This window comes from Lutra lutra, chromosome 3 (assembly GCF_902655055.1).
Source record: "Lutra lutra chromosome 3, mLutLut1.2, whole genome shotgun sequence".
Taxonomy (NCBI): Eukaryota; Metazoa; Chordata; class Mammalia; order Carnivora; family Mustelidae; genus Lutra; species Lutra lutra.
Window position 1 is genome coordinate 147,196,379 of NC_062280.1, and position 23,805 is coordinate 147,220,183.

General features: G+C 39.4%; 1 protein-coding gene across 9 annotated transcripts in view; it reads right to left on the minus strand.

Annotated features, from left to right (window-relative positions):
- The window catches only part of DGKH (diacylglycerol kinase eta), a 204,042-nt gene that overhangs the window by 73,354 nt on the left and 106,883 nt on the right, over nt 1-23,805 (minus strand). For 8 of the 9 annotated variants that reach the window (XM_047720024.1, XM_047720027.1, XM_047720033.1 and 5 more), the window contains exon 4: nt 22,002-22,082. In XM_047720024.1, coding sequence (XP_047575980.1) covers nt 22,002-22,082 — 81 coding nt within the window. Of the gene's footprint in view, nt 1-14,234; nt 14,326-22,001; nt 22,083-23,805 lie in introns of those variants that run through there. The other variant, XM_047720031.1, reaches the window with a different exon arrangement.

Below are 23,805 nucleotides of genomic sequence, written 5' to 3' on the forward strand. Positions count from 1 at the left end.
TTGCAATTTCTCCTTTTTAACAAAAACATGCTTTAAAAAGTGGTCAATAATAAGCAAATAAAGATCATAACACAAAAGGTGTTTTTTTTTTTTTTTGGTTCTTTTTTTTTAATTAATTTTTTATTTTTTCAGCATAACAGTATTCATTATTTTTGCACCACACCCAGTGCTCCATGCAACCCGTGCCCTCTACAATACCCACCACCTGGTGCCCCCAACCTCCCACCCCCCACCCCCACAAAAGGTGTTTTAAGAGCCAAAAAGAACTTATAAGTAATTTTGATTTACCGGTCTTGTGATTGAGCATGATTAAGAAATCTACTGATTATAGTTACATTATAAGTCGTCTGTATGAAAAAGAAAATCCTTTGTAAGTCATGTGATGCAGAGATGTCTGGCTTTGTGGCTTCAGTATCAAAAATACGTCCTCCAGGAGCACCTGGGTGGCTGACTGGGTTAAGCCTCTGCCTTTGGCTCGGCTCATGATCTCAGAGTCCTGGGATCCGAGCCCCACATGGAGCCCCACAACAGGCTCTCTGCTCAGCAGGGAGCCTGCTTCCCCCTCTCTCTCTGCCTGCTGCTCTGCCTACTCATGATCTCTCTCTCTCTCTCTCTCTGTCAAATAAATAAATAAAATCTTCAAAAATACCTCCTCCAGCAGCCTGAAGTTATCTGGGCCCAGCTGATGACAAGGTCTGTTCACCAAGTAAACCTGTAAGGTCTCCCAGTTTGGCCCTTTCTTCTGGGGTAATCTCAAACCAGCCTACCAAACCTCTGAGCCCTCTCTCCACCTTTTATTTAAATTCTCCCTCAACCTCCACCTTTGTAGGAAAAAAATGGGACAGTCACAGTTGTTAGCTGATAAGCTTCAGTTGTACCCTAACTGAACCCCATCACACTACAGTGGTTTCTCATCCAAATCTTTACTAGGAAAATATTTGGGAAGCAGCAAACTCTGGAAATTATTTGGTTCTTATTCTTAAAGTATCAATATACTCAGCCTTTTTATTATGACAGCTGAGTAGGGTGGGGAGTGGAAAGATAAGAGGTGTGGGGAGGAGGCTAGTCCCAGGGAGAGCTCTCTGAGACTCGGCAGGGGCAGGGGCAGGGGCAGGGGCAGAGGGGTAGTGGAACCAAGGCCAGGAAGTCTAGAGGACTTTTTGCCTTTCTTTCTTTCTTTTTATTTTATTTTATTTTTTTACTTTTTACCTTTCTTGAAGGATCTGCCGCTTACCTATCTTCAAGTGTCCTCTAGCCCTTGTCCTTATCTCGACCTTACTCTTACCCTCTCTCTCCACCACCCCAACATCCCCCCAAAATTTTTTTCAGGCACATCTGAACTTATTTCAGCCATTAGTTTCGGACTATAACCACCACTTCGACCTCAGATTCTGAAAACTCCAGCGTTTCCTGAGCATGTATGGTATGCCAGAGCCCGAGGCCACAAACCACAGGGGCTTTGTCTCAGTAATCTAGAAGAGAGGGAAGTAAACCAAGGTTTGCTTGTCCGAAAAAGAGCTGTAGAAGATGAGCACAAAGGAGAGACATCTAAATCAGTTTCCTAAATGCTGACTCAAATAATATCCAAACTCTCCATTAATAGACATACAGACCCATTTGGAGAGTTACTGGCCTGTAAGTATTAATCCAACAACACTAATACATGTGTATAAGAATCGAGAATTTCTCAGTCTGATAAAGCATACAGATACATAAAACAGGAGACAATCTGGCATTAAATATATAAAATTCTATAGATGGGTAACATTATAGTGAAGACTTTAAGTACTTAAACATGCACATGAAAAAAACACAAATACTGGACTGGTCGTCTTTTAGTGAAGGGATTACAGATAATTATAATGTTTTGGGTTTGTCTATGGTTTCTAAAGCAAATTTGTTGTACTATTGTGATGAAACATAATTATTTATTTTTTATTTTTTAACTAACATAAGGATGGGAATTCAGAACCTAAAACTGCGTTGTTTCAAAGCAGGAATTCTTAAAGTTGGCTGCCCATTAGAATCACCTGGGAGAATTTTTTAAATCACAATGTCCGGGCCACAGTCATACTGATTAACTCAGAACAGATGAGGGTGGGACACAGGCACCCGTTTTATTTTTTCTAACTTCCAGATAATTGCAAAGTTCACGTACATTTGCGAACCAGTGCCCTAAAGATACTTTGCTGTTCCCCACAACACTGTTAGAACTTAAAAAATGATGGATGTTTCTAGAACCCAGTGAATTACAGGAATTGCTAATCTGCAAATTCCCAATTAGAAGCCACTAATGCAACAGCAAAGAGATTCAGTGCCACCACTCTGGAGTTAAGCCCACTTTGAACGAAGACCAACAGCAGCCTTTCTCACTTGTATGGCTGTGAACAATGTTCCCTCCACTCTATGAGCCTCGGTGTGGTACCTGTTAAGTGAGGATAAGGCACTAACTCCCAGCTCTATGGAGTGTGGTATGGGTGAGTGAGACAATCCATGGAATGCATTCAGCACAGTGTCTTTAAGAAAGCCAAAGCTCCGTAAATATTAGCATCCCAGTTCTTGGTGTTGACAGAAATTGTGTATACACGTACAGATTTATATATATCTTTTAAAAGTGTGTCCACAGTCAAAATAACATGAATTCGGGATGCCTGGGACATTAGGCATCTGCCTTTGGCTCAGATCATGATCCCGGGGTCCTGGGATCGAACCCTGCATGGGGCTCCCTGCTCAGCGGGAAAGCCTGCTTCTTCTCCCTTTTCCATTCGCCCTGCTTGTGTTCCTACTCTCAGTGTCTCTCTCCATCAAATATATAAATAAAATCTTAAAAAAAAATAGCATGAACTGGAGGCATTTTGCCAACAAAATAGTCACTGACTAGAACACACCAAAAGGGGAATAATGACAATCAGCTGCTCCTTAGAAGGTACTGGGAAAATGTCAACAAACATGAGGGAAAAAACCATCCCCCTTAACTGCACAGCATCTCATCTCACCCACAGCGGGAATATGAGATGGTAGAAGGCTTACCAAAGCGAAATGCATCAGATCCCTGCACAATACTGAAGAGCTGGGCATGCCATCTCTAGTAGGGTACCACGCTTTAACTATGCCAACAGACAGTTCCTTCTTTTAACTCAGATTTTGATTCTGCAATGAAGGAAACTCTGAAAACTTCTGTGGTAATCTGAAATGTCCACCAACTTTTTCCATTAGAAAATTCTTATTTCTGATCTAAAGTTCTTTACAACAAACTAATCATATTTGCCCTATGGCAGTCCTTTTTTGGGAACTATATATATATATAACTATATATATATATATATATATATTTCAGGAGCACCTGGGTGGCTCAGGCAGTTAAGTGTCTGCCTTTGGCTCAGGTCATGATCTTGGTGTCCTGGGATCAAGCTCCATGTTAGGCTTCCTGCTCGGAGAGTCTGCTTCTCCCACTCTTTTCTCCCTCTCTCTCTCTCTAATAAATAAATAAAAATCTTTTAAAAAGTAAACTATATACATTTTTACTTTTTTTTTATTTTTTAAGATCAGCTTTATTGAGATGTAAGTCACAATACTAATTCGATTTATCTGCTTAAATCGTACAATTCGATGGTTCTTGGTGTATTTACAGCATTATACAACCATCACCATTATCTGTTTCAGAACGTTTTCACAACCCCAAAAATGAACCCCCTTAACAGTAACTCCCCAATTTCCTCCAAACCTGGCCCCACCCCCAGCCATTGGCAACAATGAATCTACTTTGTCTCTGATTATGCAATGAGTTAGTCATGGGAATAACAGGCACAGCATAGGGAACACAGTCAATGACACCGTAATAGCGCTGTACAGTGACAGATGGGAGCGACATTGGTGGTGAGCACAGCATAATGTAAAAACTTGTCCAATCACTACGATGTGCACCTGAAACTACTGCAACATTGTGTTTCAACCACACCCACACCCAGATAAAAAAAATTAATGGAAACAATTTTCTGATTAAAAAAATAAAACGAGGTTTGACATAAAAGAAATTGATGCCTTGTTTGATAACAACTACATAATTCATCTATTTAAATCAAATCAGTTCCTTAATCCAAATGCATTTACAAAGTTAACCTATATCCCAACTTGAAATTCAAAAGTATTGCTTTCCAGAAATGTAATTGCAAAAGTAAAAAAGGAAAAATTTAAATAAATACAGGGAATTAAAAAAGAGAGAGACTGACAACATTGCAACATGGATGAACTTTGAAAACATGCTAAGTGAAAGCAGCCAGTTACAAAAGACCACATATTGTGTGATTCCATTTCTATGAAATGCAACTTTTTTTTATCTTTAGTGATTAAACCTGAACTATTTGATTGAAATAAAAATTCATATGCAGTAAGAAGCCTTTCTTGGATAGCAGAACAAAAAGAAAGTTTAGTTGTCATCATGACAATTTTTTACTGCCTGTGTTTATTATAACTTGTGGGATATAATTTGACTTTTGTTAAAGCCAATTCAGGTGTAATTATGTCTCTTTAACACTAGGTTTGTGACACCTGAAGTTGCCAACAGCTCAGTTTTAAAGTACCTACTTCTTCATTCTCACATATCTACAACCAGCTCTTAAATTATGCATATATTGCATTTTTTCATTCTTCTTTTATGAAATGAAATAATTCACCCTGACAACTTAAATGTGCCAAATTGTAATGCAGTCCCTTAAGTGACTATTATGAGAGTAGAGATACTTACTCCCATATTTCAAACAGTAACCAGGGAACCTCTACACCCAAGAGCATAGGTCCTCAGCTATATGTGTGCACCTAAATCAAGACAAGGATTTTTCCAAAATACAGCCAACCATGCTCCAAACCAAATGCAGGCATTGAAGTCTTAGTTTGGAGGGAGGCGTGGATAATTTCATGTACTCTGTAGTCTGGCAAAGCTACACAGGTGATTCTGATACATGCCTCTGTATTAATCATGGAAGGTACTAGAAGCATCCAACTTTGCCATTAGTCAAGTCAGGATCTGGTCTCAGGAATGGAACGAAAGTGCTCTTAATCTTCATAGCTCCTTATCTCCTTTTTCAGCACCTCTGTGCTCCCAAATTTCCAGTGCCCTCAACTGTCCCTAACAGTATTCAGTATTCAGTGGGGGAATCCACCGGAATGAGTCTACCACCTACCCCACCGCGTGGTAACAGAGGCCCCAAAATGATGATCTCTGATGTTTTTGTTTGGCCATCCTGTTGGAACCCTGCAGTGCTGTGTTGTAAAACCACAACAATGACAAGAAGTTAAAATCCATCATTTTAGACATGTACTTTGCTCTTAAACCTATTTTCTTCTGCTGGCTATTTCATACACTTTGGTCACGAAGGGGCCCCTGGAGGCATCTGAGTTGCAAGTCCTGCACAGACTGACTCCTTTTCCTGCTGGGGTCAATACTTCCCTATTTTATCATCCAGTCGCCTCAAGTCCCATCTATTTCCAAAGATGACAACTGCTGATCTAAAAGTGATTTTTTCTGAGGTGTTATAGATGATAAAGGTTCAGTGCCTATTTTGTCCCAGTGGTGTTTGAATTTTAATGGAAGACTAAGAAAAGTAACGTGTCACAACAAATGTGGTTTTGGCACCAAGACCAAAGAAAGAGCCAGATAGTATAATTCAAATCAACTGAATAACAGAATTTTAGATTAAAAATCAGGGCACCTGGTGGCTCAGTGGGTTAAAGCCTCTGCCTTTGGCTCAGGTCATGATCCCAGGGTCCTGGGATCGAGCCCGGCATCGGGCTCTCTACTCAACGGGGAGCCTGCTTCCCTTCCTCTCTCTGCCTGTCTCTCTGCCAACTTGTGATCTCTGTCTGTCAAATAAATAAATAAAATCTTTAAAAAATAAAATAAAATAAATAAAAAAATAAAAAGAGACCCTACTGTACTGATGTAATACCTTAAACATTCTTTATAGAGCTGTGAACACTGTGGAACCTGCATTCTGTGCTCATGCAGAGAGTAATTCCACAACATCTTGGAGCACAAACCTGACAATATCTCAAATGATGTCAAATAACATATAACAATGTAATCGGCTAAATGATAAGACTGAGGTTGGCAGGTAATTCATAGACACTCAAGAGCCTCATTATTAATCTACTGCTGGAATTTATAAAGAAATTCTGCTATGCAGGCAGTGTTCGATGTCAACAGGATTCTAAAGCATAATGCTTGGAAGTTGAACTAAGGTCTTCCTAGTCCCTTTCAGAAAGATCTACAAATCTTTTCAGACGTCTATTTCAAGCCATGTTTAGATTTATACACAAATGCACATACACACCCTTCACTGAGAGTTAAAGAGGATCTTTGCAAGTCATTCCATCCTTCTGGTTTTGACTGACTGGTCATCTTTCCAATGGATGAGTCATTCTAGCTGAAGACAACTTACTGATCTTTGTGGGCATGCCTGGAATGTAGACTTGGGGTATCAAACATGTGCATCAAACTCTCAGAATAAGGAGGGAGGCATTTAGTCAGGACAGAAGGAAGTATACCCCAATGCTGCTTATTTTAAGTCATTTATCATCTGTATATATAATACTAATTTCAAAAATCAAACTATAAATCAAGTAATTACCTAAACTCTGGAATAAATAATTGATGGAGATTTCTGTAGCATTATATGAAACATTACTCACTTGTGAAAAGATTCCACAAAAAAGTGTTAAGTATTGACAAAATAGATTCTGATGGAATTTTTTTTTTTTTTGTAAATATGTATAACTACTATTCTGAGAAATGTACTAATTATAGAAAGGAAAAAAACCTTTGGACAAGAGCAGAACATCTTTGCCAAGAAAATGTCTGTCTTCTTATCTACAGGAATACTTGACTACAGACTTATGGCAAAAAGGCCATATCTCATAGGTTCTTCAATCATCTCTGTAAATTAAGCATAGGATTAATTTTGTTACAACATATTGAAGGGGAAAAACAAATGTAAAAGCTAAATGAGTTGTCTACCATACGTTAATATGCTTCTATTATGAGGAGTTAATAAAAAACAGTAACGGGGCGCCTGGGTGGCTCAGTGGGTTAAAGCCTCTGTCTTTGGCTTAGGTCATGATCCCAGGGTCCTGGGATTGAGCCCCGCATCGGGCTCTCTACTCAACGGGGAGCCTGCTTCCCCTTCTCTCTCTGCCTGGCTCTCTGCCTACTTGTGACCTCTATCTGTCAAATAAATAAATAAAATCTTTAAAAAAAGAAAAAGAAAAAACAGTAACAGCACTGTTATAGCAAGTAAAATAAAATAAAAATAAAAACAAAGGATTATTCCTTCACTGTAAAATACTGAATTGAGAAGCTACAGGCAATTCCATAAAGCTCTTTCACAGACTTTGAGAACAATGAAAAAGAAGTAGAATTAAAAACTGGCAAAGATATTTTTAGGGATGGCTCCTGAAAAATGAGGGGTCAAGTAGAACGATGTGAAAGATCCGCTTTAAAACACTCTAGATAAAACAGGGGAAAGACAGACTAGATGAAGCAAGTGTTGGCAACATCAAGATAGTAGTAGGAGCTGGGCAATGGGGATGTGGGCTTTTTCACAATTAAAAAGAAAAAATGTACTCAAGTATTGGAGAACAAGGAAAACCCTTCAAGGAACTAAGGACAAGGACAGAGTTGAGGGATTTGGGTATCTTAGTCTTCTCTTAGGTAGACCCTTTTTAACCCTTGGCCTGAACTCAGCTTACAGACCACACCCATCAGGACCCAAATTTCTAAACTTTAACTGCCCCTTCCTGTATCAAATTCACATTAAGAGAGTAATATGGTTTCCTTGCCCAAATGACCTCAAATGTCCACAGAAGCTAATGATGTGAGTCTTCTGATCATTGAGTGAGATGGGGTGGGATGGTCAGAGCAGAGGAGAGCCATGCAAATCTCACTTCCATAATTCTTGAGCTTCGATGATTCTGCTTAAGATTAGGTTTGCAGGACACAAAACCTACTTCTTGACTAAGGAATAATGGCTTCATAACAAAGTCATTTTCCATGTTAATTTGATTTCCCTCTATAACCTAATGTTGGTTTTTTACTACCTTAGAGTATTAAATATAAATAAAAACATAAATTCTGATATGTTTTCATGAAAAAAGGAACCACAGATTTCAATGTGGTCAAGTACCAATGTTCTTACTACATACACAGTATTTTCATAGGATCTCACAATCTAAAAAGTGATTTTTTCCCTTTATTTCAATATAAAAATCCAACATACTCTAAAATCAAAATTTTACTGAAAAGCATTTAATAAAACATTAACACAATAAAATAGAGGCATGTAAGCTGGCAGAATCCAATTTTCAAATAAGCAACTGAATTCAACACTGTGCAATTTATATAGTCCTAGAATCTACATGAAAAATGTTAAAGAAAGCAATCTATTTAACATCTTCTGGGACTATCTTGTCTTTAAGACTTTGTTTCAGAGTAATGGGCCTAACTTTGACTTCTCAGAGTCTCTGATTTACTGAAGAACCAAAGGTAGAAGGATATAGTGAAATCATAGAAGATAAAGACAGCCTTTCTGTAGGCTGTGCTCCCCAATCCTGCTCTCCCTGGAAAAGGGACCTGGGGCAAAAGCCCCAGGGAGTCCACCAAGAAAGGCTTTCTGTGTTGCTTACTGTGGTATCCTATTCTATTATTTTATAGATAAATTCCATGTATAACAATAAACCACCATTTCTTCAAAGACTAACTAGGTTTGGATTCAAGTCAGTATTAAAAGTTTCTTAGAATTCAAACAAACGGGGTGCCTGGGTGGCTCAGCGGGTTAAAGCCTCTGCCTTTGGCTCAGGTCATGATCCCAGGGTCCTAGGATCGAGGCCCGCATTGGGCTCTCTGCTTGGCGGGGAGACAGCTTCCTCCTCTGTCTCTGCCTGCCTCTCTGCCTACTTGTAATCTCGGTCTGTCAAATAAATGAATAAATAAATCTTTAAAACAAAAAAAGAATTCAAACAAACTGTAGCTATCAATGTTTGGTCAGCTCCTAACATACTAGTTTCCTATCACTGCTGTAACAAATTATTCCTCTTATAGTTGTGGCAGTCAGAAGTTTAGGGTCAAGGTGTCCAAAGGGGTGCACTGCTTTTGGAGGCTATAGGAGAGAATCTGTTTGCTTGCTTTTTTCCCTTCTAGATGCAGCCTGTATTCCTTGGGACTCAAGCTCCTTTCCTTGTATCAAGTCAACCTCCTACTTCCTTGGTCAAATCTTCCCTGATGCCTCCTGCCTCTTCCTTATAAGGGCCCCTGTGATTATACCAGGCGGACTCGATAGCCCCAGACAATCTTATCTCAAGATCCTTAACACAATCAAAACTACAAGGTCCCTTTTGCCATATAAAGTGACATTCACAGTTTACAGACATTAGTATGTAAATATCTTTATAGTCCATCATTCAGCCTACCACCCCCATATCATAGATATAATACAAAATTATAACTTTTGATATTGTAAAATGAACTGGTAAATCAACGACATGGTCCTCTATTTTCTTACTATATTCCTATCTTATGACTATCCATGGATACCAATGACATTTCTTCCAAATAATTAATAGTGAAGATCTTGAAAAACAGGTACTTAGGGGCCTCTAACATTGATAATTAAGCAGAATGATTACTCCTGCAGTATCTCACACTTTCAAAGTGCTTTGCTGTCAGTAGGATCACATATATTATCTCATTTAATCTTCCATATAACTGGCCCACTTGATAGGTAAAAGCAAACTCGGTAAGTAGGAGAATCAGAGTACACAGTCAGGTCTTTCTTCTGGTTTCAAATCACACTTCTTTTCCCTGTTACACCAGACAAGTTAGGCCTGTTTCTCAGCTGCCTTTATGTGGACCACAGAACCTTACACATATCATATGACATGTGTAGCTCTAAGAAATCAACTGCCAGCAAAAACAATTTTGTCAAGATGAAACAAAAGCATTAGGATATAGAATGTTGCAGATTAGCAATAACAAAGTAATATTGTATGTAAAAATTTTTTAAATAATTAAGCTGTATTTCAATTCACTATATATGTAATAATAGCTATAACTATGCCCTATGACTAAAAACATACTTGGTTCACCAAAATTGGTATTTTTTTAAAGATTTTATTTACTTACTTGAGAGGGAAAGAGAGAGAAAGGGGACAAGAGCAAAAAAACAGGGGAAAGAGAAGCAGACTCCCCACTGAGCAGGGAGCCCAATGCAGGGCTCAATCCCAGGATGCTGGGATCATGACCTGAGCTGAAGGCAGATGCTTAACCAACTGAGCCACCCAGGCACCCCCCCCAAATTAGTATTTTTTTAAAAAGCCTAAAAATTACTAATCAGGACTTTTAACAGCAGACCAAAATCCATGAATATTTAGACTGCCAATATAAAGCAAGCGTATTTCACAACCACCGAAAGTACATAGAAGAATTCAGAACTGAAAGGCAGTCTACACAAATCAGCTGCGTTATTCTACGCAGTTCACTTTGGAAGTTTCCAAGCTTCTCTTCAAGTTAGCGCCCAAGTGTTTGAAAAGCAGTTCGCCTTCTCTGATAACCTCATGTAAGAAGTTTTCCACTTTGACTTTCTACCACGACCTGCTATTCTTACCTCAACAGTACTTCTGTCCACTTACATATTAGCATTTGATCCTTTTTGGAGTCTGCCCACTTCGTGTCTGCTTCACAACTGTACTGCGAAGGCCAAGCACAATTCTAGCGCAGAGCGTATTAATCTTAAGTGATGGGCAACGACGACGGGGTAAATGAGCTACAACATCGTGATATCTATTGTGATAGTTTAAAACGGACACTCTTTAACTCCAGCACCAAGTTTTCATTCGTTCACTAGAAAACACAGAGTGCCTTATTTTATGCCAAGCAACGTGGCAACTCAGGGACGCAGAGAGGAAAGACCCAGTCCTTGTACTCACGGAGCCTGCAGTTCAATGAGGAACACAGATAAGTAAACCTAATTCCAGTACAGTAGGTTACTGCCATCTTCCAAACCCACTTGGCTTAGCTTCCAAGCTCCTTCAAGATCTGGACCAGTATTTACTTGTCAGCTTCTAGAGCTCCAGGGAGCTTCTAGAATGCAGTGAAAGGAAGCCAACCAAAGTCAAAAGTCAGGGAAAGGCAGAATAGGCAGAAAAGCCTTCACATGCTGCTCTCTTTTTCTCCTCTTAAAAAGAATTAGGGCAACTGTACAGTTGTATTTAAATCCTATATATACTTGTATATACTTTAAAGATGAGCAAGGAAAGGTGCTAGTAAGTTAATAATAAAAACAACAACAATAATAAATGTGCTAACTCGGGTCTCTGCAAACCAGGAACCTTTAGAAAACAAAATATTGAGAGGATATATATAATCATATATATTATCATATATAGTATGATATATATACACATGTCATATGCATAATCATATATAGTATCTTATTTGTACATTATACACAGGAAAATGAGAGGGGTATTTTTAGTATTAATTGTAATGACAAGGATCACAGTGATTTTAGAAATGATTTATGTAGGCTGCCACATACACCTTTACTGTAAATTAGCAGTGAGTATTAGTTAATGGACACAGCAGAAGTTTTACCACTCATTTAATATTTTCAGAATGTACCAGAGATTGGAACAAAGCATTAGCCTCATTCCCTTGGCACAAGCTCTATTGGTTTATAACCGTAAATTGCTTTGTACAGAACACATATGTAACGGGAAAGTTCAAAACAAAACAATTATCTTGTTTATACCAGTCACCACAAAACTAAAACATTTCTAAAACCTAAATTTTCCATTACACCATGATCATACTTAAGGAATACAAAAGACATCTGAATATGCTAGAAACTTAAGAGCCATGAAATGACACTAAAGGAATCCTTTAAGCCATTTTAATTCTTAAAGCATCTCTCAATTGCCTACTAGACATTACCAGGGTATCTTACTATCATTTCAAATGCATAGTGTCTAGTTCACAATGTCTTTTTTCAGTACCAATACTTTTTTCAGTATTCTCATTTTCTATCCTTAATTAAAGGCATCATTTGTATAGCAATCCTCCCAAATTCAACAACTCTACATTAGCTTCCTCCTCTCTCTTCTCCCTTCCTGTTAGCCACACCTTTCCAGTCTTTCCCACAAGATCCCTCATGTATTACTTCCTTCCCTCCCATTACAGATGGTTTGATATACCCTTATAATGGTTCCCTTGGACTGTAGCAGTGTCCAACTTGGGCTTCCTGCTAAGTCCATCACTCTTGTCAAATGCATCTGATAGGAAGTTGCCAGAAAGGGCTCCCATTTAGCATTTAGAATTTTCTTTGAATAAGGAATGAGCATTTGTGACACAAACAAAAAAATTTTAAATGTATTTAGGATGAAAAGTACATCTCCTTCCCAAGTCTGCCCCCCAGCTACCAAGGCTTCCTCCTAAAGGCAAATATCTGTCAGCTTATCTGTATCTCCTCAGAGATAGTCTCTGCATATACAACAAATATGTGATCTTTCAGGGTTTAAATGCATGACTGTGGGCCCATACACACAACACCCCACCCCCACCCCCACACAGAGTAAAAAACACTGAGTAACATTTTATACATGCACACTGTTTCACATCTGGCTTTTCACACTGAATACAATTTGGAGTTCAGTGTGTATTATTATCTATGGAGCTGATTCCTTCTTTTTCATGGTGGTGTAACACTGTACTATGTGAAATAGTTCATAATTCATTTCAACCAGTCTCTAACTTGCACATTTAGGTTAATTTCCAATCTCATGCTATTACAATGGGTAAGTAGCCCTGTATGTATGTTTTGGCACACATAAACAGTACTTTTCACCACCTCTGGGAACGCTGGATAATGTGAGGAGTGAAGGCACTGATGAACCCAAGTCTTAAAAAAAAAAACTCTTTTTACAACCTAACCTGTGAAGTGCCTATCTTGGTCATACTGTATTTAACCTCAGGTTAAAATCTTTCTTTTTCAGCAGCACGTTGAAGTCCATCTCTGTCAATCCTTACTGGTAGACATGCTTTTATCCATCCTGAAAAGGCATGTACAACCTAAGACATTTTTGATGAGCAACACTTCACTTGTACAAAACAACAACTCTAAATTCCTACAAAGGTTCCCAAAGGGAGAAGGATTAGCCGATTTGTTTTGACGGTTTTTCTTACATTATGAGCCTAGCACCTCAAGATTTTAGTCTAACCACAAAAGGACCAATGGTTTGTTTCCTAGGACTTTGGTCTGAGGAAGCTCATCATAACATTAAGAAGTGTACTCTTGGAAAAGATGCTATACCATTCAATGAAAAGATAAACATGATATACCTACGGAAACAATGATCAGCTATTTCATTTCTAAAAGCCTGATGTCCAAGTTAGAGAAAAAAGGAATGCCAATTTCAAACTCCACTTATAAATTATCAGCTTTCATCAAATAAAGCCATCTGAACTGCATATAAGTCAGTTTTAAGAAGCAAAACAGCCACTCAAATTGCATTAATGTGGTATGATTTTCGAGTGCCATAAAATAGTTAAGCCAACATAGACATAAAAAATCTGTGGTCTGCCAAAATCAGGCATGGAATAATTAGGAGACCACCACAACCATTAATCACAGCAAGAATCATGTTTGTAAGACTTGTCGTTGATTAAAAAATCACCAGAGTCACGACGTAGAGTTCAACTAGAATACAAGTATTTATGGGTATGTTATAATCCAACCTCACTGGGGGAAATTAGGAAACTGTGCTCTCTAGCTAAATCTTGAAATGACAAATTTCTCCCAAAGGAACACTAGAGTTTATATTCATTCATTCAACAAGACATATTCTTTCATGCGTTTGACAAATATTTATTGCTTTCCCCTCTGTACCAGGTCTTGTGTTAGCCCTGGGGATCCAGTGGTGAGGAAGATAGTCTGCGTCTGCAAGGAAATTTCAGTCTCCGCCACCTCCCCTTACTTCCCCCCACATATACACACACACCATGCAAAGATCTCTCCAACAGCATCTCAAAGGATGGTCACTTAGCTCTTGCTGTGTGGTAGAATGACAGAGTGTGTGGAAAGGGCCAGGGAAATCTCTAAATCCACTATTCCTCACTTACTCTCAGTAAACCCCAAGAGCTGGGAGCCCCAAATTCCACACTAGCTATGCATAGCTATTAGCCATCCAACCTTGAGAAATTCATTTCAGCATTGTGAGCCTGAGTCTGCTCTGAGAACTCTGTTCTTGAAAGCCTTTTCCAGTTCATAGGGAATGAGAGGACTTGAGATTTCAAATAATGGACAGAGCTATTACATCACAAAAGGCCTGTTCTATCAGATGACTCAAGTTAGAAAACTCTCTTTTACGCAGAGCTAAAATTGTCCCTCTGTGAATTCAACTGTGAATCTTTGTCCTGCACCCTGAAGTAACACAGAACATGTCAACCACCTCTTATTCATGACAATCCCTCAAATATTAAAAAGATGTCAGATTTCCCCAAATCTTGAAGATAAAAAAGTGGTCTCTAGTGTCAATCCCATGACTTTGCAGATCTTTGTATAATATTGGTTACTGTCCTCTGTGAGCTCTTTATCAACATTTCAATTAAAAATAAAGGGCCCCAAATAAAATGTAGTGTTCTAAATTGGCAGTAGGACCAGCAGGGCTAACTACGTACCTGGTAATATGACAAGATTCTGTGATGGACTTGGGGGAGAAAAGACAACTGAAACATAACGAATAATTAGAGGAAAACTATGTGGGCCATACTCACTTAAAGGTCCACAATAAAGAGGTAGGATAGCGGAGAGGTCAAGAGTACAGACTGCTGTCAGACGACCCAGATGGGTTCAGATTCTAGTTAGTACATGTGTTAGGCGTTAACTTCTCTGTTTCAGATCTCTCATCTACAAAACGGAGAGCATGCTAGTACCTATCTTAAAGGACTGATATAAAGAATGAATGATCAGCATTTAGAAGAGGTACATAATAGTTACAATAAATATTACCATCAGAATAGGCAACTTATTTATCTAAGGGATTATTTATTTAGATGATTATCTAAACACCTGTTTTGTGATGTGCATTGACAAATGAGGAGAAAATAACATCTCGCCCCTTCTTTTGTAACTAAAGATTGAAATACTAATGGATATAAGTAAACTGACACTTAGGTTCAAAGGATGTGGTATTTCTCTTAAGTGAGAAGATGAACTGAATTATAATAACAGAGAGGAAGCTAAGGAAAAAACAAAATAAACAGAAAGTACACATTAAAAAAAGGAGTTCTTGAAGAACATTTTCCCCCAGGGTGCCTGGGTGGCTCAGTGGGTTAAGCCTCTGCCTTTGGCTCAGGTCATGATCTCCGGGTCCTGGGATTGAGCCCCGCATCGGACTCTCTGCTTAGTGGGGAGCCTGCTTAACCCTCTCTCTCTGCCTACCTCTCTGCCTACTTGTGACCTCTGTTTGTCAAATAAATAAATAAAATCTTAAAAAAAAAAAAAGAACATTTTCCCCCTCCCATTAAAACACAGCCCGTTCATTTCAACTGTACTATGAATGTATAATTTTCAGCATTTCAGGTGCCAGATGTTCTCTTTATTTTCTTGTTTTTATGCATATTTTTTGAAACTTCACTGGAGGAATTAACTCGAATGCTAATCAACTTTCAGTCGTGTCTGCTGCGGCAAGTGACCCTGAACTAAAATGACTCTGTTCCAGTGCTCGGCAAGCTCTAAAAATAAGTGCTACCACGTGGTATCCATGTTTCACACAGTCGAGTAAGCCAGCGTGGGTGTGCAGTCACTGTGAGATTCCAAGTACCCTCGTAGATCACTCATTAAAAATGTGAAGGGTAGGGAGTACCTGGGTGGCTCAGTGGGTTGAGCCTCTGCCTTTGGTTCAGGTCATGATCCCAGGATCCTGGGATCGAGTCCTGCATTGGGCTCTCTGCTCAGCTTCCCTCTCTCTCTGCCTGCCTCTCTGCCTACTTGTGATCTCTCTCTCTGTCAAATAAATAAAATCTTAAAAAAAACAAAAGAGAAGGGTAGTTAAATAAGCCAAATAAATTACCTCTATATTTCTTTCTAGTTAAAAATAAAAATTGCTTTCTTTACAAACTTCCATAAAAAGTTCTGACAGTGTCGGGGCGCCTGGGTGGCTCAGTGGGTTAAGCCGCTGCCTTCGGCTCGGGTCGTGATCCCGGGTCCTGGGTTCGAGCCCCACATAGGGCTTTCTGCTCAGCAGGGAGCCTGCTTCCTCCTCTCTCTCTGCCTGCCTCTATGCTTACTTGTGATTTCTCTCTGTCAAATAAATAAATAAAAAATCTTTGAAAAAAAAAAAAAAAAAAAAAAAAGTTCTGACAGTGTCAATATAATACTTTCTTTAAAAATGATGACTATGTACTTAAGATTGAGCCTACCTGTCATTAAAATTTAAAGAAAACAATTATTTGAACAGCATATTTTGAAAATCTAACATATGCCATGGCGATTGTGACGACTCTCCATTCAATAAAAAAACTCTTAGTTAAAAAAAAAAAAAAAAAAGGCCGGGAGCCGGGGCCGGCGGGAGGGGCCAGGGCAGAGCACAGGTCGCAGGGGTTGACCCTCCCTTCTCCTCCCTGCCCAAAAAAAAGCTCTTCGTTAGCCTATGCAAATGGCTAACAAGGTACAATCGACATTTCATTCATCACAGAAGGGTGGCTTTTTCCAATAGCATCTATTAATATGAGATAAAAGTGGAAATAAATCTTCACTACACCTCTGAAAGAGAGGCAGTGTGAACAGTTTTCTTGAGATGAAGTTCACCCATATTCTTCTTTAAAATCCCCCAACTTACTAGGAATTGACAACAGACTATCACCTATGAAGGAAGCAGACGGGGTGATAACCTCAGGATAATAACAGCCATTAGCACTTACTAAACTCTATGTGCCCATCACAGTGCTAGGGAATTAGAGTGCCCTAAAATCCTCACAACCCCATGGGACAGGTTCCACTATGATCCTCAGTTACAGAGGACACGGATTCACAGAGGTTAACAAATTAGTCCAAAGGCACGTAGCTAGAGAGGGCCAAGCCAGCACACAAACCCATGCTATTTGACTTCACTTCATGGTCTAAGGTCTGCAACTGACTAAGTCACAAAAAGCTGGGATATACACATCACGATGAGTGAGAAAGAGACAAAGAGAGCAAGCGGATGTGAGAAGAGAGACAGAACAGAGGCAAAGACTAACCAGATGGAAAGAACACTGTGTGAAAAGGAAGAGCCCTGGATTAAGCATCAGGAGGGCTGGGACCCTTCCAAAGGGCGCATCAGTGTGACCAAGGGGAAAAAAAAATCAATTATTTTCTCCAGTCTAATAGAAGAACACATTTGCCTACAGCACAGAGGTGTGTTAAAGATAAAAATGTTGATGTGAAAAACAGAACTCCAGAACATCGTGAAGAAATCAGTAAAATAAAAAAGGAAATGCATAATTCAAAAAATGAAGGAAAAAATTAGGAATGTATTATAGATGCCACAATCATAGACAAGGCTATGGGAGAGCATAAACCACTCATAAATTAGGGATGAATATTAATGAATCCTGAAGGCTTATAAAATACCAACTAGGATGTCAGGGGTTGTCCTTTTCCATTCCCTGATCACACCACTGACACCTAATGCACGGAAAATGCTTTCAGTATCTTGTTGGTGCCATCAGGGGTGCCTGTTGTAGAAGACACCTGTAAAATCCAAAACTCCAACAGAGGTCAAAATTCACCCCATGCAAGGTAATTAAATATGCATGGATGTGGGTGTGTGTGTATACATATCTATCTATATTTAAAAATCTGTTTATTTCAACACTGTGAGATCTGGAGGAGAAGAACCCAGTTATGCTGTGTGACCAACAGAAACAGTCAGATAACAAATGGGTGTTGTTTTTAAGTCACTAAGTTTGTGGTAATTTGTCACAAAGCAATAGAAAACTAATATGTACCCAAGGTGATTTTTGACAACCAAAACAACAAGATAATTATTAACTCCAGGGATGGGAGCACAGGACTGTGCCAGGAAGGAAAAGTAACCACTGAGTAGGTAGGTCTGAACCATGTCCACAGATCCTTTGATGCAATCTTCATTGTGTCTCTATCCCCTTCCTTGAAGCTCAGCCAATCTGAGTTACTCACTCATTCTGACAGAATGCGGTGGAAACAATGCAGAGTAACATCCCATGTGAAGTCAGTTTCTGCCGAGCTCTCCTGAAACCATTTTACTATAGAGTTTGGGACTGGGTTTTCAGGCAAAGCATAGCTTTTCTTTTTTTTTTTTTAATTTGACAGAGAGATCACAAGCAGGCAGAGAGGCAGGCAGAGAGAGAGGAGGAAGCAGGCTCCCCGAGAGAGCAGAGAGCCTGATGCGGGGCTCGATCCCAGGACTCCGAGATCATGACCTGAGCCGAAGGCAGCGGCTTAACCCACTGAGCCACCCAGGCGCCCCAAAGCATAGCTTTTCTATTTTCCATTTGCTAATCCCAGATTTTCCATTCACTACTGTCCCCTGTCAACATATCATCCTCAGGGACTTCAAGGCATAGCTGTAGCAAAGTTGAATATGGCCATTACCGTATTTTCCAGTCGTAATACCACTAAACTATACCATTAACCTTTGACATGAACTAGCCAAAATAACAGTATCAATAGCAGAGCAGTCAATGCAATCCAGAAAGGTAGGATATTTAAATATTTAAAGATAGGGAAGATTGTCAATTACTGGTTGAAAACCTATCCCTTATTCTATTGTATGCCCTAGAAAGTTCTACCAAACTCATTTGCTGTAAAACTCTAAGCAATCTGCCTAATATTTTAGTCTCCACATTTCTAGTCCAACAAACTTCAGAAATAATATCTGGTTGAGTGGATAAATCTCTTGAAAATATTTCAACAAGAAGTCTTCTCATGTGTAAAATAAACTTTCATCTTATTAATTAAATCAACAAATACGGATAAGGTACTCTGAGGTAAAATGATATGACAGAGTGTTCTGTCCTCAAGGAGATTATAATAAACGTAAGTACCTAATTAAGTACAAGGCAGAACATAGTGAGTTCTTTTTTTTTTTTTTAAGATTTTATTTATTTATTTGACAGACAGCACAAGTAGGCAGAGAGGCAGGCAGAGAGAGAGGAAGAAGCAGGCTCCCTGCTGAGCAGAGAGCCCGATGTGGGGCTCAATCCCAGGACCCTGGGATCATGACCTGAGCCGAAGGCAGAGGCTTTAACCCACTGAGCCACCTAGGTGCCCCAGAACATAGTGAGTTTTATAGTAAGAAAGGCACTATAGGAGAGACTGAATGTACATGGAGGTCCAAGAAAGAGTTCTACAAAGGATTTGAATAACTTCTCTCAAATCCAAGCTTTTCATTTCCTTTTACCTTTATCTACACCAATACCTTAGACCTGGTCTTCATCTGAAATTGTTCTATCCTTCAAATCTTCAATTTTGGAACCCTCTATCAGACTAAATTCTAGATCCCTGTCAAGGGGAAACCCTTTTTGCCCACTCCCCCATGAGTCTCCACAGAGAGGAGAGGACTATGGATCACTCCCTAGGGGGAAGGCAAGTGGTTCATCAGCCTACCCCACCTTCATTTGTAAGGAAGGAAAAAGAAGCAACAATCGATCAGAAACTCTGATTAGGCCTCCAACAATTTATCAGAAGCACTGAATTTAGTGGTTGTTGGATCTTGTTCAGCACAAATAAGCTGTCCCTCACTCCTTACATTTTATCTCAAGAACTTGTAACACAGAGGGGAAGATGGATGACTTACTGATCCCTTGAATATCCAACAATGCCTTTGTCTTTCTGTCCAATAAGCCCTATAAACCATCAACCCTGGATCCATTTAGCTGTTGTTCTCTCTTCCCATCTTAAAAAAGAATGTGAAAGGCATAGGAATTAGGTACATTAGTAAACCTAATCTCCGTCTTTGCTAGACCACTACCTTATAATCTACTCCAGGTCCCTGTCCAGTTTCAACTCTCATTTTCTACAGAAGCTACTCCAAACCCAAATAAACTCTGACTCATAGCAGATGACCTCAGCTTCAATTTCACTGAGAGAACAGTAGTATTTGGGTTTGGAATAAACAGGCTTCCTGCACACACCTGCCTCCATCAACTTTCTGTCTCCTGGTCAATGCTTATCTCTAAATGCTCTCTGGCTCCCATGCTCCATCCATTCTCCCCTCTCTCTCCTGACGCTTCAACTTTTGAGTCCAATAATTTTTTTTCTCTCTTCATACAGACACACTCAAAACCAGTTTTAAAAACAGATCCAAAGAACAACAACAACAACAAAACTCTCTTGAAGCCTGAGTATCATACTTGTTCTCCTTCTCCTAACAGCCAAGCTTTTCAAAGAAGCAATCCACCCCGGCTTCTCTGCCTTCCCACCTGGTCTTCAGGGCAGCCTAATGCACACAACCCCCGCCCCTCCCCAAAGTCACTCCAGTCAATGTGACCCAATGACCTCCAAGTTAACAAATTCCACAGATGCTTCTCATTTCTTCTTTGACTTGATCTCTCTACAGTATTTGAAGTTTAACAACTTCCGTCCTAAAACTATCTTCCACAGGCTTTTCCTAACATCATCGCCTCCCAAGACTCCTTCTATACTTCAGAATGCTCTGTCTTGATTGGTCCAACTTTAAATTTTAACATTTTCCCAGGATTCTATTCTTGGTTTTCCTCTCCTCAAACAAAAAGCTCCCTGGGGAGGTGGGAGGGACAACAAGGATTATCCCACGTGCCAGTAAATCCATATGGCTAAATCTGAATGCATTTGCTTCCTCCCCCACTCCACCCCCCACCCCCACCAGCGCTTACCTCTATCATGGCACTGCTCTGTGTTTGTTTATCTGTCTGTCTTCCCTGCCCTGGCAAGCCTGGGAGATGGGACACAATGCACCACTGTCAGCAGTGCTGGCTTCTCAAACAGGGGCTGGGAGTGTGGACGGGGGCAACAACATAGCAGAAGCAAGTCATCTTAGAGGACCTAGGAATATGAGGTTATAAAAACTACCCCGAAGGAACTTCACTGAACTCTGAATATTTTGAGAGAAATAACAATTTGTTTATTCATCTCCGAATCTCTTGTGCTTAGAGCAAGTGCCTAGCCCATGGTGGGGATTCAAATTGTATTTTTTGAATGAAAGAAGTAGGAGAAGAATGAGATATCTGAGACAGGCTTTGAAGAACTGGTAGAATTTCAACAGCCAGAGAAGGAGGAGAAATGAGTCAAGCCAGGGGGAATGGGAAAAGCCCAGGCACGGACAGAAATGCCAGACTGGTGGGGTACAAGAGGACAAACGGTCTCAGTAACACTAGAATGTCGAGGTATGATTTCACAAGATTCGAGGATGGAGCTGCAGCTGTAACTTGACAGGCAAGAGTGAGCCAGTGAGGTCTTTCCAGCAGTGTGATTTGTAATTGGAAAAGAATCAACTGGAACAGAGGATACCACTTAAGTAACCATCAAATGAATCACTTATATGAGACTTAATGAAGACCTGAACCACAGAAACAGAGAAAAGTAGAAGAGAAGGGAAAACATTATTTTTAAGATTGAAGGTAAGAAACAGACTTCTTGAATATTCCAAAGCAATGGAATTCGTTGAAGTATTAAATTTAAAAGAGGTGACAATTTTAAAGCACTAAAATTAAAAGGCCTAAAGTGGAAAATGTTGTAAATATTTTTAGAAAATACATTTAATATGTTGGCTTCTTGACCCAAACAATCGTGAACAGTACTGGGTATACAACATACTTATCAAGTTTACTCTGTCGGCAGGAACTCCAACATGTGTAAGTTGACACAGGGTTGGTAACTGAAGAAGACACTCTGTACACACTTAGGAAAGGTCCTTCTGTAACTTTTGAGAAGGAATTCAGCAGAATATAACCATACCGTAAAACTGTTGTTCGCATTTTTTGTGCTTGCTTCAGCTACACTGGCATCTGAGAGGTCAACTTCATCGAATATCAGAGACTGTTAATGAAAAAAAACACAAACATATTAAATGAAAACCTAACTCAATGCTTATCAATAATTTTTTTTCCCCCATCAGGACATGACTCTGAAGCCATGTCAGGAATTAGGAATAGAAAATGAAGAAAAAGTCGTTAGTGAGTCTCTGCAACATCTTCTTAGGAAGAATAAAACCACAAAGTACAACTAACTCATAAATCCCAAACTGAAAAGGTCTTTGAAGAACCCCACGGCACAGAGTTTCAATGCAAAATGCTCCCTGCTCTCTAGAAGCATAATCTATAGGAGCCTCCTCAGTGAGTTGTGCACCTGCGTGTGCGTACACATGCGTGCACGCTCACACACGTGTGTACAAACACTCACACACACACACAGAGTTATACCGCTTGACAGGCAACAGCCTAGAACAACTTTGCCAGGAAGGCAGAGGCAATGTCATCACTCCCACATCTGCTCAGTGAGAAATGAGAACTAGTCCTGGCTCAAATCGTGGTGAGTTACTAAACTTTCTGAGACTTATTTTCCTCGTCCATAAGTGGGTTTGAATGAGAAGATAAGTGTGCTCTGCAAATATAAAATAATGTTTCATTCATACTTTTAAAAGTGTTTTCAATCAAAAAGTTTCCATGATAAAAACTCCACAGAAAGGGAATCTTTAATAATGCTCGATTTAGAGATTAGAAAATTCTACTAAATAAATGCATCCTTTCCACTGTCAGTCATTTGGTCATTGTTCACACTCATTTGATGTTCTTGCAGCAAGGCAGGGGTAACAAAGCACCTCTAGAAACTCCAGAAAAGGAGCCCCTTCCACATGCATCCTAATATTTACAGCAGCAATGTCCACAACAGCCAAACTATGCAAAGAGTGCAGATGTCCAGTGACAGATGAATGTTAAAAGAAGATGTGTTGTGTATACACACACATACCATGGAATGTTACTCAGCCATCAAAAAGAATGAAATCTTACCTTTTGCAATGACGTGGATGGAATTAGAGGGTATTATGCTAAGTGAAATAAGTCAAAGAAAGACAAATACCACATGATTTTATTTATATGTGGAAATTAAGAAACCAAACAAATGAACATAGGGGAAGGGAAGGAAAAATAAGATGAAATCAGAAAGGAAGACAAACCATAAGAGACTCTTAACTATAGGATACAATCTGAGGGTTGCTACTGGGGAAGTGGGTGGCAGGATGGGTTAATTGAGTGATGGACGTTAAGAAGAGCACTTATAATGACCATTGGATGTTATATGCAACTGATGAATCACTAAATTCTACCTCTGAAACTGATAACATAGCATATGTTAACTAAATTGAATTTAAATAAAAATTAAATAAAAATAAATTTACAAAAAAAAAGAAAGGAAATGGGTCCTTTGATAACTTCCACACCACTCCCCAAGATCCCTGGCGGGGTTGGGGGGTATGCAAGTCCACTTCACTCCAACCAATATGACTATCAGACTTGCTCCCCAACCAGAAAGAATTTTTAATTTAGCGCAGGAGAAGAAACAGATAACGACTAATGGTAATATAAGATGGTCTATTGAAAATGCAAGGGAAGAAATACTACAGAATGCTATGGAAGGTCATGGATCATTTCCCCTGCAGAAAACATTCAAACTCTTGCTCTTGTGAATGATGGAATAAAGACTTTTTGAGGGGATCTTAAGGAAAACAGGGAATTTCATCAAGTAGAGATGGAGGGGAAGG